The sequence below is a fragment of the Halteromyces radiatus genome (genome assembly GCF_025201355.1).
Source record: "Halteromyces radiatus strain CBS 162.75 chromosome Unknown BX664scaffold_4, whole genome shotgun sequence".
Classification (NCBI taxonomy): domain Eukaryota; kingdom Fungi; phylum Mucoromycota; class Mucoromycetes; order Mucorales; family Cunninghamellaceae; genus Halteromyces; species Halteromyces radiatus.
In genome coordinates, this window is record NW_026251690.1 from 1126724 (window position 1) to 1147886 (window position 21163).

Here is a 21163-nt window from a genome sequence, read left to right on the forward strand (position 1 = left end):
AATGTTTTGTATAAGAGAAAAAAAGATGAGATACCAATGTAATAATAATAATAATAGTATATGAATAGTGATCAAAAAAAAAAAAAATTTATTGAGATTTCAAGAAGAGGAAGAAGGGTTTTCTACAGTACGAAAGGCCATCTTTTTTTCTAATTCAGAGACATCAGAAATAGGAAGACCACAAGTGAAATGTTCACAGATATAAACACAAGGTGTCAAAGAAGAAGAAGAAATATGTTGATTCTTGATTTGAGCAATGATTTCATTTTGAGTGCATAACCAATCAGTATCCTTCCTATTTTCCTTGTTTAAAGTTACCAGAAGCTTGTTTGGTACATATGAATCATCAATTTTGTTTGCCAATGTAGAAGAAGTACTATCAGTTACAAGAATCAATTCTTTCACACCATGATGTAACAATAAAAAGGAAGACACCATAGCTGGTAGAGCAAAAGGAAATTTCGAAAGTCCAAGTCGAAAAGATTCAATTGTCTTTTTTGCCATTTCCATATAAAGTGATTCCTTGCCAGTCAATAAAGTAGATAAACGAATCAAATTGCTTGCTGAGACCGCATTTCTATATATAATAAAAATTTATTTCTTATTAAGATGTTTTTTTCTTTTAAGTATACGACAGAAATATACTTACATTGAAGGTTCTGCACCATCTTGTTCCTCTTTCATCCGTAATAGCACTGAAGCATCATGTTCCGCCACATTAAAATAACCACTATTAGTTTCATCATAGAATAACTTGTTTTGTGTGTCTTGTAAATCAGTAGCCCATTGTAAATAATGATCCTTCCCTGATGCTTGATACAGTTGAATTAATCCATCGATCAAGAAACTATAATCGTCACCAAATCCTTGAATAGAAGATGGTCGTCCGTCTCGATAACTTCGAATAAGAATCTTATTCTTCGGATCATACATATGTTGATAAATAAAGTCTGCCGCTCGAATCGCCAAATTGAGAACATCTGGATCATGTAGCACACTAAATGCTCGACTTAATCCAGAAATCATCAAGCCTATTATTATAGAAAAATGAGAGATCAGTAACTGTATTTTCTTTTTCTTTTTTCTATTTTTTTTTTTTTTTAGTTACCATTCCAAGAATTGATCACTTTATCATCACAATGAGGTTTAGGTCGTACAGTTTGTCGTTGTTGTAATAAAATCTCGTTACAGGATTTGATACGCTTTTCCGCCTCTTCTAATGAAATATTATGATTTTTTGCTAGTGTTACTAATGGTGTCTTGATGTAAAGTACATTCTAATATGTATATATATATTTGAAGTAAAAATGTAAATATATCATATTATCCTATTTTTCTTTCTTTCTTTTCTTTTTTTACCTTATTTTGTAATTCATTGTGAGGATCTTGATCAGGATCAACATTGCCTTGATCCAAAATTCCATAATGTTCTTTATATAATTCTACATCCTTGGGATCCAATAGACTCTCTATTTCTGATGCTTCCCAAACACAAAAAGCACCCTCTAACAAAATTCATAAAATAAAAAAAAAAAAATTAAAGAGTGTCAGTTGACAAAACATATATTTCTCAAAAATAAATAAATTTAAAAAAAAAAATTACCTTTTTTTGCCGTTGCATTGGTGGAAGGTAAAGAATCAGCATCTTCTGCAGAATAGAAAGCACCATCTTGTTGTAACATATCCCGTTTGACATAAAGAATAATATCCTTAACAATATCCAAAAATGAATCATCCTTAGTCAATTGATAGGCAGAAGTATATAAAGTCAATAGTTGTGCTTGATCGTATAACATTTTTTCAAAGTGAGGTACATGCCAATGATTATCAGTACTATATCGATGGAATCCATTGCCTACATGATCATGAATCCCTCCTGCTGCTATATGTCGTAAAGTAGAAGTTGCCATAGTTAAAGCGTGATTGGCTTGTTCACCATATTGTGTTGAATCTTTATTGTAATAAGCATAATCCATTAAAAATAAAAGTTGAACAGGAGTTGGAAATTTGGGAGCACTACCAAATCCACCATGTTTCGCATCATAGGAATTTTTGAAATCATCATAAGTTTCTTCTGCAATTTTTATTGGATCTAAAGCATTTGAAATAGCTGGTTTGGCCTAATAATAATAATAAAAAAAAAATATTAGTTTATAAGTTTTTAATAAATAACTAAGAGGATATTTTACTTCAATAAATGTTTTTAATTGAGAAATTATATTTTCACCACTTGAACGAACTTTATCAGGAGATGACATCCAAACTTGAGCGATTCTTGTAAGAAGTGTTTTGAAACCAGGTCGATCTAATTGATCTTGAGGAGGAAAATAAGTAGCACCAAAAAATGGATATCTTTCAGGAGTCAAGAATACTGATAAAGGCCAACCACCACTACGTGAAGTATAAGTTACAAAAGACATGTATAATTTATCCACACCTGGATTTTCTTCTCTAATTAAAAATAAAATAAAGATTAAAAATAATCTTCATAAAAAAAAGATGTTTTATTACCGATCCACTATAGATAATAATAAGAAAAAAGATGAGTTTATATAATATTGATTTGATTTTGATTGATTTTTTTTTTTTTACCTTTGATATTGACATAATATTTATTCATGATTTCTGCAATATCTTTATTTTCAAATGATTCCCTTTCCATTACATGACACCAACTATATATTAATATAATATTAATAAAATAATAATAATAATAATAATAATAATAATAATAATAATAATAATAATAATAATAATAATAATAATAATAATAATAATAATATTAAATATTGAACTTACTGACAAGTACTATATCCAATACTTAAAAAAATAGGTTTATTCTCCGTTTTAGCTTTTTCAAAAGCTTCTTCACCCCAAGGATACCAATCAACCTAATTTAAAAATATTAAATTAAAATTAGGTCATTTTATATATATATATATCTATATATCTTACTGGATTATGTGCTATAGAGATTACAAGTAATAGATTAGTATTGTTGTATTATTATTGTACATTTATATATATATTACCGTGTTGCTAATATTTAGTATTGAAAAAAAAAAAAAGAATTGTATCAGTTCTTTTGTTTTTTTTTTTCTTTTGTTTTTTTTTTTCTTTTGTTTTTTTTTTTCTTTTTTTCTTTTTTACTTCTTTACCAAAAGATAAGGACTTGTTTCTGTTGCTAACCTATTTGTATATTCTTCTGTCATTTTCCAACGTAAAGAAAGTGAGAGAAAGAAAGAAAAAGAGAACAGAAAAGAGATAATATACTTTTCAAAGTTTTTTTTTCGGCGGTGTTGGAATTTTCATAAGCAATCAGGCGTTTCAGAATTACTTTTCCTTTTTTGGTCTACGAGAACCCTTCAACTTTTGTATGGATAGTTTCTAATATTTGAGTCGAATGAATCACGTTTACTTTATTTATCATAATGGGTTAGGCGAAAAGAATAAATGGTTTGCGGAAGTAAATAAAATAGTTTACATGGAATGAAAAAGATGATTAGCGTCGTGTAAAGGGAATGAAGAACAAAAGATGGTAGTTTCAATGGATCACAGAAGGGAATGGTGATGCCGAAAAATAAAGGGTATATTAGCAATAGCCTCCTTCACTTGTCGTAGTTTGTATAAATATAGGGGTATCAACAATTGTAGCAAATGGTCCATATTGTCAGTGGAAAGAGGTAAAATCTCAATTGATTGAAAAAAGGGTGATTGTTTAATAGTCGGTAAGTAGACAAATAGTAGCAGCAACTTCCATCGGGTAATGCGCTGTCACCAATGCTATAATCGTTGTATACCCGGATAGGTCACATGATTTTTGGGGGGATTGGACAAAATAAGGGTCACCCAATCTGTGTGAGTGGGTGGAGATTCAAAAAAAGAAAAGAAAAAAAAAAAAAAAAGAAAAATAAAAAAAAAAACACCATTTTTTTTTTCTCCTGTTCTAAAGCACCATGGCACAAAAGTTTCGAGCTCTTTTAGATCTATGTAAACGTCGAGGGTTTTTATATCAATCAGCAGAAATCTACGGTGGTTTACGAGGGGCATACGATTATGGACCTTTGGGTGTGGAGCTAAAAAAGAATATTCAACAATCCTGGTGGCGACATCACGTTTATTATCGGGACGATGTGGTAGGATTGGATACAAGTATTATTACCCCTCATCCTGTACTCAAAGCATCTGGTCATGTGGACGAATTTTCTGATCTTTTAGTTGATTGTATGTTAACCAAGGAACGATTTAGACCTGATAAGGCTCCTGAACTTCATATTACAGATAGTAAGGTCTTGGTTCAGGCACCTGATAAATCTACAGCTAAATTATGGCAACAACATATTACCGAACAATTGGCTCCTGGTATCAAAACGATACTTGATGGCAAGAAGATTTGGCTTCCTTTGATATCTTTTACTTCACCTTCTCATGGTCAACCTGGCTCTATTGTATTCGCCATGAACAACAATGATACCACTTCTCCTTTGTCTCTTCCTTACCATGGTTATGTAGAACCTGATAGTTTATCACCTTTCCTGACACCTAGTCGACCTTTTAACTTGATGTTTAAAACATTTCTTGATCCTATTGATCCTGTTGAACGCATTATTCAAACCACACAACAACATAACAACGACAATTCACAACAAACAGTACGCGAAGCTGTTGATCAAGTATTACGACCTTCTACAGTTTATTTGCGACCGGAAACAGCACAAGGGGTCTTCATCAATTTTGAACAAGTGACACGCACCATGAAACTGAAACCACCCTTTGGTATTGCTCAGGTGGGTAAATCCTTTCGTAATGAGATCCGACTAGAACATGGTATTTTCCGTACACCTGAATTCGAACAAATGGAATTGGAATACTTTGTTAGTCCATGGACAGCTTCACATTGGTTTAATTATTGGCGGAAACTACGCTATGATTGGTGGTTGACTCATGCTTGTCATCCAGAAGACTTTCGACAACGTGATCATGAAAAGGATGAAATGGCTCATTATGCAACTGGATGTACTGATGTGGAATTTAAATATCCTTGGGGTTGGGGTGAAATCGAAGGTGTAGCTCATCGTGGTGATTATGATTTGACTCAACATATGAAGAATACAGGTGCTAACTTTGAAGTGACAACCACAGCAGAGGATTTACCGCAAGAAGAAGAAGAAGAAGCATTGGACAAGAACAAGAATAAGAAATATGTACCCCATGTGATTGAAAGTTCGTGTGGATTGAATCGTGCCATGTTAGCCTATTTATGTGATGCTTTCCATCAAGTACCTGATCCTGATAATGACAAATTACCACCAAGAAACATTATGAAATTACATCCACAATTAGCACCCATCAAATGTGCTGTGATGCCATTGACAGGTAAGCCAGAATTTTTACCTATTGTACAAAAGGTAGCACAATCCATTCGACAACGTGGCTGGAATACCATGGTGGAAAGTCAAAAATTGAAGATTGGCAAACGATATTATCGACATGATGAAATTGGAACTCCTTGGTGTGTAACAGTGGATTATCAAAGTTTAGAAGATGATACAGTAACCATTCGGGATCGTGATTCTGGTGAACAACGTCGATTACCTTGGAAGGATGTATCTCGATATATGGAACAACATCTTTACTGATATTGGATGATCTTTTTTTTTGTTATTATTGTAGTTAGACTTTATATATAGTTTTATTTCATCATAGTACCTATAGATCATATAGAAATAAACCTTTTTTTTTTTTTTTTTTTTATCTTTTTCTCTTGATGACATTCTTCCCCCACGTTTTATCAATCCACCCCGAATGTTTGTGACTCAGTTGGAAGCGTGAGAAAAAATTCCCCTTTCAAATACCAAAAAGGTGGGAAATTGTTTTTTTCTTTTTTTCACTTCCTCTCTCTCTCTCTTTTTTTTTTTCTTTTTACCCTTCATCCATTCCCTTTATAATCATGTTCAAGTTTTGTAATCTTGCCACTGTAATTATCAACCACAATGAGTATTTCTAAAAAAGGTACTAATTTATATTATTATTATTGTTATTATTATTATAGAGAACAGCCTTGAAGGTAAAACCTAGTTCTTATGCTCGACGATGGGCTAGCTCTTCTACTTACAATGCTGCTGTTGCCAATTTGACTGATGACCAAGAAGAAGTAATTATATATAATAAATAATAAATAAAAACCAAAATATTCTAATGACTCATCACTTTTTTTATATTTCTTTATTTATTAGCTTCGTGAAGCTGTTCATTCATTTGCTCAAAAGGAATTAGCACCTCGTGCTGAAGCTATTGACAAGGAAAATGCTTTCCCAATGGATATGTGGAAGAAATTGGGTGATATGGGTTTATTAGGTATCACTGCTCCTGTTGAATATGGTGGTCTTGGTTTGGGTTATTTGGAACATACTTTTGTCATGGAAGAAATTTCTCGTGCCAGTGGATCTGTGGCTTTGAGTTATGGTGCTCATTCTAATTTATGTGTCAATCAAATCGTACGCAATGGCAATGCTGCTCAAAAAGAAAAATATTTACCAAAGGTAAAAAAATAAATAAATAAATAATCGTAATAATAATATAAAATATTTATATATATAACTCATCCTTTATTTTGAACTAGTTGATCTCAGGGGAACATGTAGGTGCATTGGCCATGTCTGAACCTAATTCTGGTTCTGATGTTGTTAGTATGAAATTACGTGCAGAAAAAAAAGGTGATCATTATGTATTGAATGGAAACAAGATGTGGATTACGAATGGTCCTGATGCTGATGTCTTGGTCGTCTATGCAAAAACTGATCCTAATGCTGGTCCTAAAGGTATTACTGCTTTCTTGGTGGAAAAGGTAATCATCATTAAAAGAAAAATGTAAATTCATATGATTAAAATAAATTCTTTCATGATACAATAGAATTTCAAGGGATTCTCTACTGGACAAAAATTGGATAAATTGGGTATGCGTGGTTCTAATACTTGTGAACTTATCTTTGAAAATTGTGAAATTCCTGCTGAAAATGTCTTGGGTGCTGAAGGTCAAGGTGTCTATGTATTGATGAGTGGACTTGATTATGAACGTTTGGTACTTTCTGGTGGTCCTTTGGGATTAATGCAAGCTGCTTTGGATGTTACTGTTCCTTATGTTCATGATCGTAAACAATTTGGTGTACCCATTGGTACCTTCCAGGTAATATATATATATATAGAAAAAGTTAAAAAAAAAAAAAAGAATATTGATTATAACCCATTATTTTTTATTCTAGCTTCTTCAAGGAAAATTGGCTGATATGTATACCAAATTGAATGCTTCAAGAGCTTATGTATATGCTGTTGCTCGTGCTTGTAGTGCAGGCAAGGTTAGTAATAAGGATTGTGCTGGTGTGATTCTTTATTCTGCTGAACGAGCCACTGAAGTAGCTTTAGATGCTATTCAATGTTTGGGAGGTAATGGTTATACTAATGAATACCCTGTTGGTCGACTTCTTCGTGATGCCAAGTTATATGAAATTGGTGCTGGTACAAGTGAAATCCGTCGTATGTTGATTGGTCGTGAATTCAACAAACTTTACAAATAGAAAAATTAAAAAAATTGTTTAGATTCTATTATATATATATATATATTTGAATTAAAAAAAAAGAATTATTATATTTTATTTTTTGATTTGATGTTGGGATAAGAAAATGGTAGCTAAAATCTGTTTGCGTGCACGTAATAATTCTAATTCTAAACTTGGAGTTTGACATTTTTGAGCAAGGTCAGCAATAGCTTGTTTATTCAATACACCAGGGAGATCACCATCAAACATATGTAAATCTAATTTGGAAGTTGTTTTAAAAGTCTTGATCAAATTGTCGGGGAATACAATGGCTTCAGGATGAGCAAGATAATCACCATGAACATAATTATCGATATCTAAAGAGGTTTGATATTGAAGAATACCATCATCAATAAGATGTTCTAAATATTGTGCTCCCTTATAAGCTATAATAATAATAATAAAAAAAAAAAGAGTAAGTTTAATCTATAATATATATATTTATATATATTTTTTACCTTTATAATGAGAATAAAGTCGAAATAAATTATAAGCCAAAGGAATGTTTGGAATCAAAGGAACTACAACAAATGTACAAGATACAGGTACCCAATAAGCAGAATATTTCATATATTTTTGATGATATGGAAGATGTTTGTCGAGAATCAATTTCAAATTATGTTCAACATCATCAGCTGTTACATCTGAAGGATGATAAGCGATCACCTATTCTCTTAGGAAAATATAAAGTTAATAGTTTGATTTATTTATTTATTTATTATATTTTGATTTACCTTTCCTGGTAATTTTTCTATATGTTCTTTAGTAGGAATGCCTTTTAAAAACCATTCTTGATAATCTAATCTATTCATCATATCGTTTCCTTTATCATGAAGTTTCTTTTTCCATGTATCTTCCTTGGCATTCCCTAATTCATCCCATTTCTTATTAGACCAATGTACTAGTTTTGTAAGTCGTGATGTAGTAGGAAGAGTTGAATGACAATAATATACAAGTCGATTTTTTACTATAGGAATTGCAAATATACGCATATTTAATTACATATAATAAACCAATAATAAGAATAGACAAGACACGATAAAAAAAAAAAGACTTTTTTTTTGTTAAGATTTTTCCTGCCTTTTTCTCTCCGCTAATAATGTCTAAAAAAAGCGAATATTTTTTTTTTTTTTTGCCCTTCCCCTTTCTCTCTCTCTCTCTCTCTCTTATTAATTCTTTATTTATTGAAATGGAAAATACAACAAAAAACACAAAAGATATACCAACACCTGCATTACAAGATAAAAGTAATAATACCTCTGAACTTACAACACCATCTTCTGATACTTCCTCTATTATTACTACCAACACTACTACCATCATAGACCTTCCTCGTGGATCTTCCCTTTCTTCTAATAGTATTAGAAACAATAACGACCATAGAAACAGTAAGGAGGTCAATATATGTATGAAATGCCAAGGAACATTAGATAACGACAAAGATCTACAAATCCGATCCTTATACGAATCAATAGAAATTCATAAGGAACTAGTGGAACAAAGTCAAAGAGAAAGAGAAGAAGCACTGGAACAGCATGACGAAGCACGTCAAGCATTACAACAGCATCAACAACAATTACAACAATTACAATTGGAAAGCCAACATTTGAATCATGATCTTCAAGTGACAAAACAAGCTTATCAACGTATGGAAACCAACTTTTACACACATATGTGTGCTATTCGTGCTACCGATGATGATTTATCGACGATTCAACCCGAACTCTGTCATATCTTTAGTCAGGTCAACAACTTTTGTATGGGACTTCGAAGCAAGATGGATGAAGTAGCTGGGACTTCTTTTGTCTTGGCACAGTGGCCAGAGAAGGAAGATTGGATTAGGCAACAATGGATGAACAAAGAAACAACAACAACAACAGATAACGACATAGAACAAGAAAAGAAGAAGATGAAAAAGGAAACCACTAGTTTGGAACCAGCTATCATCACATTATTTATTGAAAAGTATATTGCCAGTCTATTGATCGATAAGATTTTGTTGGAACCTATTCAATTAGGAGTATCTATCAATCAAGCATTTGCCCAATTGGACACATGGATGCGATCTCGACAAAAGAAAGAATGGTCTACTCGATTACGACAACAACTCTGTGCCATGGTGGTTAAGATGAAAGATGATGAAGAAAAATTAGCTATGGAAAAGGCTCAAACTGATTTGGTACAAACTGTCTTGGCAACGTTAGCACCCATCTATCCTAATCAAGATCATCCAATGGAAAAGAAACTCATGGGTCTAGTGCAGCGGACTTGCAAATTGGCAGCAGCGATCAAGGGCCAAGATGTCGATATTCATCCAATGATCCTTCAAGAATCCAAATCTGTCTTTGATCCTCATCTCATGAAGGCCGTCAACAAAGGCAATCCGGATGGAACTATCTATTTGGTCATTACTCCTCCTTTTATTGCAGAACAAGATGCTTCTTCTACTGTTGTTGTTGATGATGATGATGATCAACATCATCATGGATTTCTAGTTCAGGGAAAAGTTTTATGCTTATAGATTAGTTGTTACCACGCATATTGAATAAAAAAAAAATAATAAAATAAAATAAAAACTTTCCTTTTCGGTCCTTACTTCCTTTTTACCTCTATTTTTCATTTATTTATTTAAAAAGAGACGACGAATACCAAAACTGCTCAAACTGTAGGCAGGTATGTCCTGCAATAATCGACAAAAAAAAAGCTTGGCCGATGTATAGTGTTACATAGACATTCCAAATAAAATAATCTTTATCTCCTCTTTCGAATATCCCAACAAATGTTACAATAGCTTTCCTTTATTGATTGGCATATAAAATAAATAATAGTAATAAAATAAAAAAGAAAAGTAAAGTAGAAAAATAAAAGATCAGTTCCAAACTTGGAAGATAGGAGTTTGATAAAATAGTTCTGTCTTGAATTTAAACATCAGTAGATCGTTTTATGCAACCTTTTCGACAATCGAAATCCTTTAGAATATGGTAAAAACACTACGTTTAAAAACTGCACAATATGGTTATCAGAGCCTATAAACAGAAATAAACATATTAGAAACTAAAACAATATTTATGCTTTAAACTTACAAAGTTGGATTTGATGTTCTTGTTGTACGTCTTCACAGTGTATTTTTTCTGAAATATATTCCTTGCACCGGTAAGATTCATAGTACATTTTGGTAAGCGGTAAAAGAATTGGGTGTAATGGATCAGTCTCGTAACATATGTCGATACCAGCCATGTATTACGGTTTTTTTTTTTTTTTTTTTTTGTAACTTGAAAGATGATTGATTTCTTAAGAGTGGCCAAGATGATTATACAATCTTTTATTGATATTGATGTAACAAAATGTTGAAAAAGAGAGAAAAATATATAAACTACTGGATGTATTTATATACAAAAACTAAAGATTATTTTTAGACGTTTATGATTAATCATCATGATAAACAATGATAAAATAAAATGGATGATACTGATAAATGTGATAAAAAAAAAAAAAACTAATTCATATTGTAGTCAGCTTATTCAAAGTATGATTTTATCCTAACATATGTTTTGATTTTTTCTTCGAGTTTTTCCACATTGGTACGACTGAATTCTACACAGAAGAGCATACAAAGAGCTTGCTCCCTCGTCATTGTTGGTGTCATTTGGAAATGAGGAGAAAAAAAAAGATAGGTAGTAGAAAATGGACCATATCCGTAAAAAAATTGGACCGCATCTGATATGTGACAAGACAAGAAAGAAATAATTTAAAGCATAAAAGAACCTATAGTTTATTAATAGCATAAGAATCATAAACATATAAAAACATAAAAAAAAAAAAGAAAAGAATGTACTTACTGTAAATTGTCACGGTTCAAATAAAATAAAAAAATAACAATATAAAATAACTAACTAAAGAAATAAATAAAGAAAGAAAGACATAAAAAAAGAAAAAGGGCGTATATGAATAAAACTAGTGCACCGGACTTGCAAATTGTCAGCAGCCATTAAGCGCCAAGATGTTGTCGATATTCATCCCATGATCCTTCAAGAATCCAAATCTGTCTTTGATCCTCATCTCATGAAGGCCATCAACAAAGGCAATCAGAATGGAACCATGTTCTTCTACTGTTGATGATGATGATGATGATGATGATCAATATCACCATGGATTTCTAGTTCAGGGAAAAGTTTTATGCTTATAGACTAGTTTTTACTATATTTTGTACTCACGCATATTGAAAATAAAATAAAAACTTTCCTTTTCGGTCTTTACTTCCTTTTTGTCTCTATTTTTCATTTATTTATTTGTCGTGTGCCTTTTTTTTTTTATTAAACTTTTTACTTCTCTTTTCTTTTCTTTTTTTTTCTTTATTTTTTTTTTTTTGAAAAAAAGACGATGAATAGCAAAACTGCTCAAACTGTAGGCAAGTATGCCATGCAATATCTATTGGAATCACAAAGCAATAAGAACAAGACCAACCATCCACCACCACCACCACCACCACTCATTAGCGACAAAGAACCTCCTCGACGATGGTGGAGTCGTCGACCTCGTCCTGAAGATATTCTTACCAAAGAAGAACGCAAGATTTTGAAATCAGTCAAGAATAAGGCCTATTTTCTAGATCGTGGGGTTAATTGTTGTTGTTTTCAAATTGGTTTCGATGGTCTTATTGGATTCATTCCTGTCGTAGGTGACTTTATTGGTCTTATCTTTGCTCTCTTTTTGATCGAAAGAGCCATGGATGCTCATTTGCCATCTAAACTTATCAACCAAATGTTGATCAATGTTGCCGTGGACTTTCTGGTAAAATATATATATATATATAGTTGTTATGTAATAATAGAGAAACTCAAAAGATTCTTTTTTTTTTTTTTTTTTTTTTTTTGAGTAGATTGGCCTCGTTCCTATTGTGGGAGATATATTGGATATCATGTATAAATGCAATACAAGAAACGCACTTTTATTGGAAGAATATTTGATTCAACGACGACAACATCAATTACGGAAAAAGGATTCGGAGCAAGCAACATCAAGTCAGGTTGTGAATAAGGACGATACCTATAATCGATCAAAAGTCAAAGACAAGATGAAATCACCTACTCCTTCACCTTTGAGATGATCATCTAGTTCTACCAACACATCATCATTATCATTTTATCTTAGTTTATTTATTTATTTATATTTGTAGTTATTAGTCTTTGTTTTTCTTTAATAAATATGATCTACTTTTTTTTTTTTTTTTTTTTTTTTTTTTTTTTTTTTTTTTTTTTTTTTTTTTTTTTTTTTTTTTTTTTTACTATCTATCGTTAGCGGCTATCATGAATATTATTCCAATTGCTATGATTCAACTCATTTACCGTCATTCCCCCTCACCTCAGTCTTTATTCAACCAATCATCGTCCACTGTTGATCAAACCTAATCATCATCATCTCATTCAATATCCCTATCGTAACAGTCATCAACATTCATCGTTCAATATACTTATCACCACGTATCATCATCCAACATCCATTCATCCAATTTTTGGTTTCTTTCCATTTATATGCACTTGTTTATTGATAAACTATTGATAATAATATAGTAATAATGACGTTGATAATAATAATAATGTATATATAACAAAAAACTTAAGGAGTAAACAAAACACGAAGAGTATTTGTGTTTCCAAGACCAGATTGCCAACCTTTTTTATACAATAATATGAAGAAAATAAATGATTAGTTACATTTTTTGATGGTTTTTTTTTTTTTTTTACACTTTACCTTGAACAGCGACGACGGGATCACCATGTTTCAACAATCCATACTTGATAGCTTGTTCCATACCCCACATGATACGAGCATCGACATCTTCTTGCCAAGGAGCAAATTCAGAAGGACTCAAATGAGCAACAGAGGCACTACCGGGAGAGGGAACAGCCAAATGACCAGGAGTACTACCAACATCACCGGAAGTAGTGGCGGTAGCCTTCTTAGGATAATGGAAGGGGAAACAACCACGATACAGGTGTACTTGACGAGCAGTTTGAGCATTACGAGTAATCACGATGATAGGAGAAGCAGGACGGTACTTGGATAACAAACGAGCGGTGTTGCCAGAAGTGGAAAGCACGATGATGGCACCAGCCTTTTGTTCATGAGCAGCACTTACAGCAGCACAAGCAACAGTTTCAGTGGTTTCGGTAGGTAAAGCAGTCAATTGACGTAATTCGTTGAATACGGCAGGATAACAGAGTACTGATTCAGCTAATAAACAAATGTCATGCATGGTCTTGACAGCTTCCACAGGATAAGAACCCTTAGCAGTTTCACCAGATAACATCACACAATCAGCACCATCCAAAACAGCATTAGATACATCAGATACTTCAGCACGTGTAGGACGAGGATTATACTAATGAATGAGATAATAATAATAATAATAATAATAACAATATATGAGTGATTGGTATCTTTTTTTTTTCATTTTTTATCTATCTGTATATATTCAGATATATTGTACTTACGGTCATGGATTCCAACATTTGAGTGGCACAGATTACGGGTTTGCCAGCCAAGTTACACTTCTTGATCATCATCTTTTGAGCAATAAATACACGTTCCAAAGGAATTTCAATACCCATATCCTATATGTATATATATATATATATATATATATATATATATTTGAAAAAAAAAAACATATATCAGTAACATGATCAAATATGCATAAAAAGAACAGTATTATGCTTACACCACGAGCGACCATGACACCATCAGTTTCCTTTAAGATATCATCAAAGTTTTGCACACCTTGGTGGTTTTCAATTTTGGAGATGATCTTGATATGACGACCTTCTTCACCAAGTACCTTACGGATATCCTTAACATCTTGACCACGACGCACAAAGGAGGCAAAGACAAAATCAACCTTGTTCTTGACACCAAATTGTAAATCGGCCTTATCCTTTTCAGACAAAGCAGGCAAATCCACATCGGTACCAGGTAAGTTGACACCCTTACGAGAACAAAGCTTACCATTGTTACAGGCACGTACACGTACAGAGATATCGTCAATCACTTCAAGTACATCAAATGATAATACACCATCATCTACATAAATCTTCTTTCCTTGTTTGATGACTTTGGGAAGATTCTTGTAATCGAGATACATAACTTCACCGTCACAAGCATCAGCATACTTGTCATCAGTACTAAAGATCATTTCATGACCAACAGTAATAGGAATCTAAATAGAAATTATTAGTTTTTTTTTTTTTTTTTTTTTTTTTTTGGTTTTTCATTAATTATATAACTTACTTCGACACCATCCTTCATATTACCAGTGCGAATTTCAGGACCTTTGTTATCCAAAGCAATAGCAACAGGTCGACCAGGGTATACTATATAATTTATAATAAAAGTGAGTTATTAAACTCCTTTTTATATATATCTTATTATCAAACTTACATTCAAAACTTTTGCGAGTGTTATCAATAACAGATTGATGATACTATAAAAAAAAACAAAAAAAAAAAAAGATTAGTATAACTATTGTTGTTTTATCGGTTGATCTCCGAATTGTTGCCCCAACAAATCCCGCGTTTACCAGAATTCCCCCTGTCCCTCTTCTCCCTTTTTTTTTCTCTCTTCACTATAATATTTTTTTTTTAATAATTCCACTTACTTCATAAGATCCATGAGAAAAGTTCATACGGACAACGTTCAAACCAGCGTTACGAAGTTGAGTAATCATTTCTACGCTGTTAGTATTAGGACCTATTAAAAGAAAAAAAGATATAATGAGAATATATATATTAGACTTGTTTTTACTTACCAATAGTACCAATGATACTAGATTTACGACCAGCAGTAGGTTCAATATCAACATTCATTTGAGAAATCCATTGAACGTTGGAAGTAATTTCAGGTACGATAGGAGACATTTTTGTATATATAAATGTAATGAAAGAGAGAGAGGTGGGGAGTTGTAAAGAAAAAAACAGAGAAAAAAAAAAAAAGGAAAAGAAGAAAAAAAGAAAAAGAAAAAGAAAAAGAAACAAAAAAACACAGACATTTTTATGCCCTTTTTTTTTTTTTTTTTCTTTGTTTCTCGAACGGACTGCAGAATATGAACCAGCCAAAAGAGGACGGTGTTTTTTTTTTGTAGAACACGAAAAATCAAAAAAAAAATCTGATCATTGTTGGGGACCATTTGAAATCAAATAGAAAACAAAAAATATACTTTATTATTAGAATTGATCCAATTTATTCTTCTTTTATATTAATAATAATAAAAGAATCTTCTATTTATCCTAGTTTATAATCATCAAACTTATCCATCTATTACTATCATCATTACCACAAATATATTTATATCTATCTATTCATACACACTCAACAAACATTTTATAGACGGTGTTTGAATATTATCTCAAAAAAAAAATACCCCTTGACTGAATCAGCCAATCAACACCTGTACACCCATCTTAACCATTTTTCCCCAATTTAGACATCTTCAGTAACACGATCTACAGTGAAAATACATCAAAAGTAAAAAGAATCATTGACATACTGGATTTTTTTTTTCCATTCGCTTAGCAGCTGGCAAGATTTTTTATATATACAAATAAAAAAGAAGTTTATGTTCAAATCAACTATGGCAGATGATTTTCGGTACACGCATGTATAAACATTTCAACATTTATTAATGTATGCGTTGCTATCTGATGATGATGATGATGATGATGATTCATAGGTAAGTACCAGTGGTCGTTAATGATGATGGTGATCACGATGCCGTAGTCAACAAGTCAAAAACAAGAACATTCATTCACTAACCTTGGAATCCAATCGGAGCACGTAAACTCGTACAAAGTACCAGTTCTTTTTTTTTTTTTAATACCTTCCCTACGATTGTCTATTATCCTTTTGTTTACATTATAAAGTATACTTCGATCATCAGTATCTTTTTTTTTTTTTTCTTACTGGCAACCAACAATCATCCAGTAACCCAAATTTATTTATCCAAAGCGAATAAACTGGAAAACGATTGGCTAGCTGTGATTTAAATGAATTGACCGTATTTTTGAGGAAACCCATTCTCCCTTACCAAGTGACGCGTCCTTTTTCTTTTTTATCTTTCCGCCTTTTTTTTTTTTCTCTAATCTATTCTTTTTCTTTATATATACAACAAACATGGCTACTAAATTTACTCTTCCTAAAGGTGGTTTCAACTTTGAAAACTATGTTCGGTAAGCCAAACAAATAATGACAACCATGTCCTTATCAAAAGATCGCTTATGTTTTTCATTTATTCTTACTCTATAGAAACCATACTCTCGAAACCAAAGGCACTCGACCTCCTAAAGCTACTAGTACTGGTACTACTATTGTGGGTGTTATCTTCAAAGTAATCTTATTCTCCAAAACAAAAAAGAAATGAACAACAACACCCATATACACTTATATTAATTCTCTCTTTCTCTCTCTTTTTCCTATTATATTATATTTATAGGATGGTATTTGTTTGGGTGCTGATACAAGAGCAACAGAAGGACCTATTGTAGCAGATAAAAATTGTGAAAAAATCCATTATATTGCTCCTAACATGTAAGTCCAAACATATTCACAAACATAGTTATCTAGCCTTTTGAACCATGTATATGATATACTTACAAACTTATTTATTTCCTTTCTTTCTTTCTCTCTTTTACTCATTCACTCATGTATATAAATGTATATGTACATGCATATATATAGTTACTGTTGTGGTGCTGGTACAGCTGCTGATACGGAATTCACAACCAACTTGATTAGTTCTCAAATGGAATTGCATCGATTAGCCACAGGACGACAATCACGTGTAGTGACAGCCATGACATTACTGAAACAAATGTTATTCAAATATCAAGGTCATATTGGTGCAGCTCTTGTACTGGGTGGGTTTGATCCTACAGGACCTTCTTTGTATACTGTTTATCCTCATGGTAGTACTGACAAGTTACCTTACGTCACTATGGGATCTGGATCTTTGGCAGCCATGAGTGTGTTTGAAAGTCAATGGAGACCTGATATGACAGTAAGACTATATATATTATATATATTATATATTTACAACGATTGACTCTTTTTTTTTTTTTTTTAATATAGAGACAAGAAGCTATTGATTTGGTACAACTAGCCATTGAAGCTGGTATTTTTAACGATCTTGGTTCAGGGTCCAATGTGGATGTATGTGTGATTGAAAAGGATAGTACAGATTACTTGCGCAACTATGGACGTCCTAATGAACGTGGTATCAAGGAAAAGAGTTACAAATATCCAAGAGGTACTACTGCTGTTTTGAAGGAATCTGTTCAACATTTGGTTCAAGTTTCTGATGGTGATGCCATGGATATCTCTCTGTAAAAAAAAAATATATACATATATACTTTTATATAGTTGATTTTACCAATAGTCTAGTTTAGTACTCTTTTTTTTTTTTTTTTTTTTCTGTCTATGTCTATTGGGAACAAATAAACTTTATTATTATTATTATTACTATTTTGATCAAGATGCGTGTACATATATTCCAAATAAGAAGAAAAGCCGTCAACAATTATTCCTCAAAATGAAGAGAAAATATATAAAAGAGTATTAGTTAATCCTAGATTTTGTTTTCCAGAAAGAAAGTTTCATCATCATCAAAGAAATATCCTAGAAAGACAGCTCACTGAGAACAATTCAAACAAAATAAAGTGACCAAGATCAAAAATAAAGTGACCAAGGTCAAAAATAAAGTGACCAAGGTCAAAAATAGAGGCGACCAAGGTCAAAATAAAGTGACCAAGGTCAAAATAAGGTAACCAAGGTCAAAAATAGAGGCGACCAAGGTAAGAAATAGAGGTGACCAAGGTCATGATCAAGGCCTTAATAAAGGTGACCAATATAGTGACCAAGGTGTAACCAGCCTTTTTTTTTTAAAAAAAAATTAATCCTCTTTCTCCTATCCTATTTTCATCATTATCATCAGTGCCAGCATCATTAAGTCACCACACATACATCACAAAGCCAATCATTAAGGAAATAGAGGTCCATGTATATCGAAGACGATGGTTTATCTTGATATCACTATGGGAAAAGCAATATCAGATTTCCGACATTTTACGGAAACCTTTTCGTATTTCCTAAATTAATTTAGTATCGTTCTTAAATGAATTTCGTTTAATTTCGTTTTCCAATTTTTTTCTAAACTGATTCCGGAAACATTTCATTCCAAAATGAAATGAATATTATCCAAAGTCAACTTTTTTTTTTAAAAAAAAGAAAAAAAAGAAACAAGTTTATTGTAATAAAAAAAATAAAAATAAAAAAGCCCTAAGCTAAACCTATGTTTTTGGGACCCGTGTCCTTTTCGCAGATCCTTTCACTATGGGAAAAAGATCTAAAATAAATTTAGTTTTCAATTGAATTAAAGATTCCGTAAAAATGAAATGCATTTCAGGTACAAAATCAAAGAGAAAAAAAAATGTGAAGTCGATTCAAAGTCAGTCATTAGCATAACGTTGCTGGTGAAGGGGATGCTGAGCGTACAAAGTGTCTTAAGTGGTTCTCCATGTCTTGAGTACAGAGAGCAGTTTCCAAGATCGCGTTTGTTCTACACAGGAATGTCTACAATCAAATAGAATTCCAATATGAGTATATTCAATCCGGACTATTGTTAACACACGTTTTACCTTCCACAAGAGGAGAGCATCCAATGTTTTCTTGAAAAGTACCAGTTCATTCCAATTTGTTGGTAAAAAGATCTTTGATATGAGCTTTGGGATGAATAGGCCATGTTTTGATAATAAAAGATGTAGATATCCATGGATTCCTGTATATATAAAGGAACAAAATAATGAGCGGTGTCATATCAGCGTATTCCGTAACGATATCCATAATATAAAAATAAAGAATGAATTACAAACAAAAAATAAAAAATACAACGTAAGATAGAATCAATTACAGTGTAATAAAGTAGTAGGAGTAAAAGTAATATTAAATAAAAATATAACTACTACAGATCAATAATTGATATACTAAGATCAAAGTCATTATAAAGAAGCGAGAAAAATTAAAGAAAATAAAAATGTCTAAAACAAAAAGATAAAATACGGACTTTGAAATTCTGCATAGTTAATACTACAAAAAAAAAACCACGATTTTATCATTGAAAATTTGGACCAAATTCTGTTAATCATGATAAATCAATAATGATGATGGTGTTATGATATCAATAAAACCCAGGATTAACCAAAAACAAAATAAAAAATAAACAAAAAACAATCTGGTGACTGCACTAAAAAGTAAGGGATGAAACAAAGGAGGTGTGAACGCATATATAAACAGACACAGGTTATTTTCAAGTGTAGAAAGTTTATCAATAACTTCTTTTTAAAACGAATTTCGCTCACTCTTCTCTTGTACCATTTTTTATATTTATCTACATCAAATTTAACAGACATCAAGGATATTAGCTGTTGCTTGCATGCCTGATAGGTGAAAAGTGGTTGACGTGTACACTTTTGACTCCAATGAGTGGAAAGACAGACTCTGGTTTTCTTGGTATTTTGCTAAATGACTTGAAAAAGAACTATACCTCCGTTCCTTACATCATGGAGCTCGGTAGCATCTTGGTACCAGGAGAAATCAAGGCATCTATGATTACGCCCAAGAGAACGAGAAAAAGGGTCGCAGCTGGATTAATCGGATATGTAAGGAAATCTCCAGGCGATGAAACTGAAAGAGCGCTCAGACGTCGACAAAATTTTCGTATCATGGTCATCATCTTCGTCGCAGCCTATCTGAGAGCGGGACGTTGATGATGATCAAAAACTACATGACGGAAATACACAAGGTAAGAAACAAAAAATTTATTATAATTAGCAATTATGTGACTAAAATAGACTCGAAATAATATACCTCTTGTTTTAGACATGCTAGATCTTTTGGAAAAAACGAGAGTGCCAGTGATCCTAGTGGTCATCGACTACGCTGGCCTCTCAACGAACACAAAGGATCTACTACAGTTTATCAGGTAATTTTTTTTAAAAAAAAATGTGTGGCAAAAAATAACCCTTTCTATTCTATAGCAAGTACAAGAAAATTGACAAAATCGTAGTAGACCATCCGATATAGTAATTTCTAGTAGATGTAATTTCTTCAAGATCTCTTTCCTACTTGTTCATCTCTGTCTTATCTGTTAATAAATGATGTGTTTTACTTTACTTAATTGATTTTATACAAAACATATGAAAATAGACCATTGCCTTCAATATACATTATATATCCTTGATGATTGGCTTTATGATGTGGTGACTCAATGATATTGGCATTGCTCCTACTGATAATAGATTAAAAAGGATTAAATTAAGAAATAAGTTGACTACATTTTAGAGGAATAAAAAAAAAAAAAAAGATAAAATGAACCTGTCATTTTTGTTTATTGAATGTTTGAATTGATTTTCAACATGGACATATAATACAACGATATATATAATCTAGCTATGAACTAAAGAATGAGTCGAATCTAAAGAAGTGCGCAACACCATTTCTAAATCTTCGGTCGCTTGTCTTCG

The 21163-nt window shown here is 32.0% G+C and overlaps 9 protein-coding genes across 9 annotated transcripts; 5 read left to right on the plus strand and 4 right to left on the minus strand.

Annotated features, from left to right (window-relative positions):
- Positions 1 to 67: 67 nt before the first annotated feature.
- On the minus strand, positions 68 to 3222 carry BX664DRAFT_385641 (spermatogenesis-associated protein 20). Its single transcript, XM_051549265.1, has 12 exons — positions 3159 to 3222; positions 3033 to 3039; positions 2956 to 2966; positions 2800 to 2891; positions 2593 to 2675; positions 2512 to 2518; positions 2190 to 2451; positions 1604 to 2120; positions 1360 to 1505; positions 1109 to 1277; positions 650 to 1031; positions 68 to 577 (listed from the first exon to the last, which is right to left on the minus strand). The coding sequence occupies exons 1-12, from the start codon at positions 3210 to 3212 to the stop codon at positions 100 to 102; spliced, it is 2208 nt and encodes a 735-aa protein (XP_051399939.1). The 5' UTR covers positions 3213 to 3222; the 3' UTR covers positions 68 to 99.
- Positions 3223 to 3944: 722 nt separating this feature from the next.
- Positions 3945 to 5732, plus strand: BX664DRAFT_332160 (glycyl-tRNA synthetase). Its single transcript, XM_051545272.1, has one exon. The coding sequence runs from the start codon at positions 3957 to 3959 to the stop codon at positions 5637 to 5639; it is 1683 nt and encodes a 560-aa protein (XP_051399940.1). The 5' UTR covers positions 3945 to 3956; the 3' UTR covers positions 5640 to 5732.
- A 171-nt stretch (positions 5733 to 5903) lies between these two features.
- BX664DRAFT_279827 (acyl-CoA dehydrogenase/oxidase) lies at positions 5904 to 7652 on the plus strand. The gene is made up of 6 exons (XM_051541460.1): positions 5904 to 5977; positions 6053 to 6154; positions 6237 to 6542; positions 6623 to 6847; positions 6914 to 7186; positions 7263 to 7652. Exons 1-6 carry the CDS (start codon positions 5951 to 5953, stop codon positions 7572 to 7574), a joined length of 1245 nt encoding a protein of 414 aa, XP_051399941.1. The 5' UTR covers positions 5904 to 5950; the 3' UTR covers positions 7575 to 7652.
- Positions 7637 to 8617, minus strand: BX664DRAFT_332163 (mitochondrial K+-H+ exchange-related-domain-containing protein). The gene is made up of 3 exons (XM_051545273.1): positions 8330 to 8617; positions 8054 to 8261; positions 7637 to 7981 (listed from the first exon to the last, which is right to left on the minus strand). Exons 1-3 carry the CDS (start codon positions 8585 to 8587, stop codon positions 7650 to 7652), a joined length of 798 nt encoding a protein of 265 aa, XP_051399942.1. The 5' UTR covers positions 8588 to 8617; the 3' UTR covers positions 7637 to 7649.
- Positions 8618 to 8747: 130 nt separating this feature from the next.
- On the plus strand, positions 8748 to 10142 carry BX664DRAFT_332165 (uncharacterized protein). The gene is made up of 2 exons (XM_051545274.1): positions 8748 to 8842; positions 8921 to 10142. Exons 1-2 carry the CDS (start codon positions 8785 to 8787, stop codon positions 10114 to 10116), a joined length of 1254 nt encoding a protein of 417 aa, XP_051399943.1. The 5' UTR covers positions 8748 to 8784; the 3' UTR covers positions 10117 to 10142.
- An 841-nt stretch (positions 10143 to 10983) lies between these two features.
- BX664DRAFT_127378 (uncharacterized protein) lies at positions 10984 to 11484 on the minus strand. The gene has a single exon (XM_051539790.1). It carries the CDS (start codon positions 11393 to 11395, stop codon positions 11135 to 11137), a length of 261 nt encoding a protein of 86 aa, XP_051399944.1. The 5' UTR covers positions 11396 to 11484; the 3' UTR covers positions 10984 to 11134.
- Positions 11485 to 11946: 462 nt separating this feature from the next.
- BX664DRAFT_332167 (uncharacterized protein) lies at positions 11947 to 12821 on the plus strand. The gene is made up of 2 exons (XM_051545275.1): positions 11947 to 12386; positions 12475 to 12821. The coding sequence occupies exons 1-2, from the start codon at positions 11976 to 11978 to the stop codon at positions 12700 to 12702; spliced, it is 639 nt and encodes a 212-aa protein (XP_051399945.1). The 5' UTR covers positions 11947 to 11975; the 3' UTR covers positions 12703 to 12821.
- Positions 12822 to 13211: 390 nt separating this feature from the next.
- On the minus strand, positions 13212 to 15276 carry BX664DRAFT_365333 (pyruvate kinase; the record flags this gene model as incomplete). Its single annotated transcript, XM_051548461.1, has 7 exons — positions 13212 to 13267; positions 13347 to 13977; positions 14090 to 14209; positions 14317 to 14811; positions 14883 to 14965; positions 15033 to 15075; positions 15250 to 15276. 7 exons carry the CDS (start codon positions 15274 to 15276, stop codon positions 13212 to 13214), a joined length of 1455 nt encoding a protein of 484 aa, XP_051399946.1.
- Positions 15277 to 16691: 1415 nt separating this feature from the next.
- Positions 16692 to 18036, plus strand: BX664DRAFT_332171 (proteasome subunit beta type-7). Its single transcript, XM_051545276.1, has 5 exons — positions 16692 to 16816; positions 16893 to 16974; positions 17080 to 17174; positions 17325 to 17643; positions 17715 to 18036. The coding sequence occupies exons 1-5, from the start codon at positions 16761 to 16763 to the stop codon at positions 17970 to 17972; spliced, it is 810 nt and encodes a 269-aa protein (XP_051399947.1). The 5' UTR covers positions 16692 to 16760; the 3' UTR covers positions 17973 to 18036.
- The last annotated feature ends 3127 nt before the right edge of the window (positions 18037 to 21163 follow it).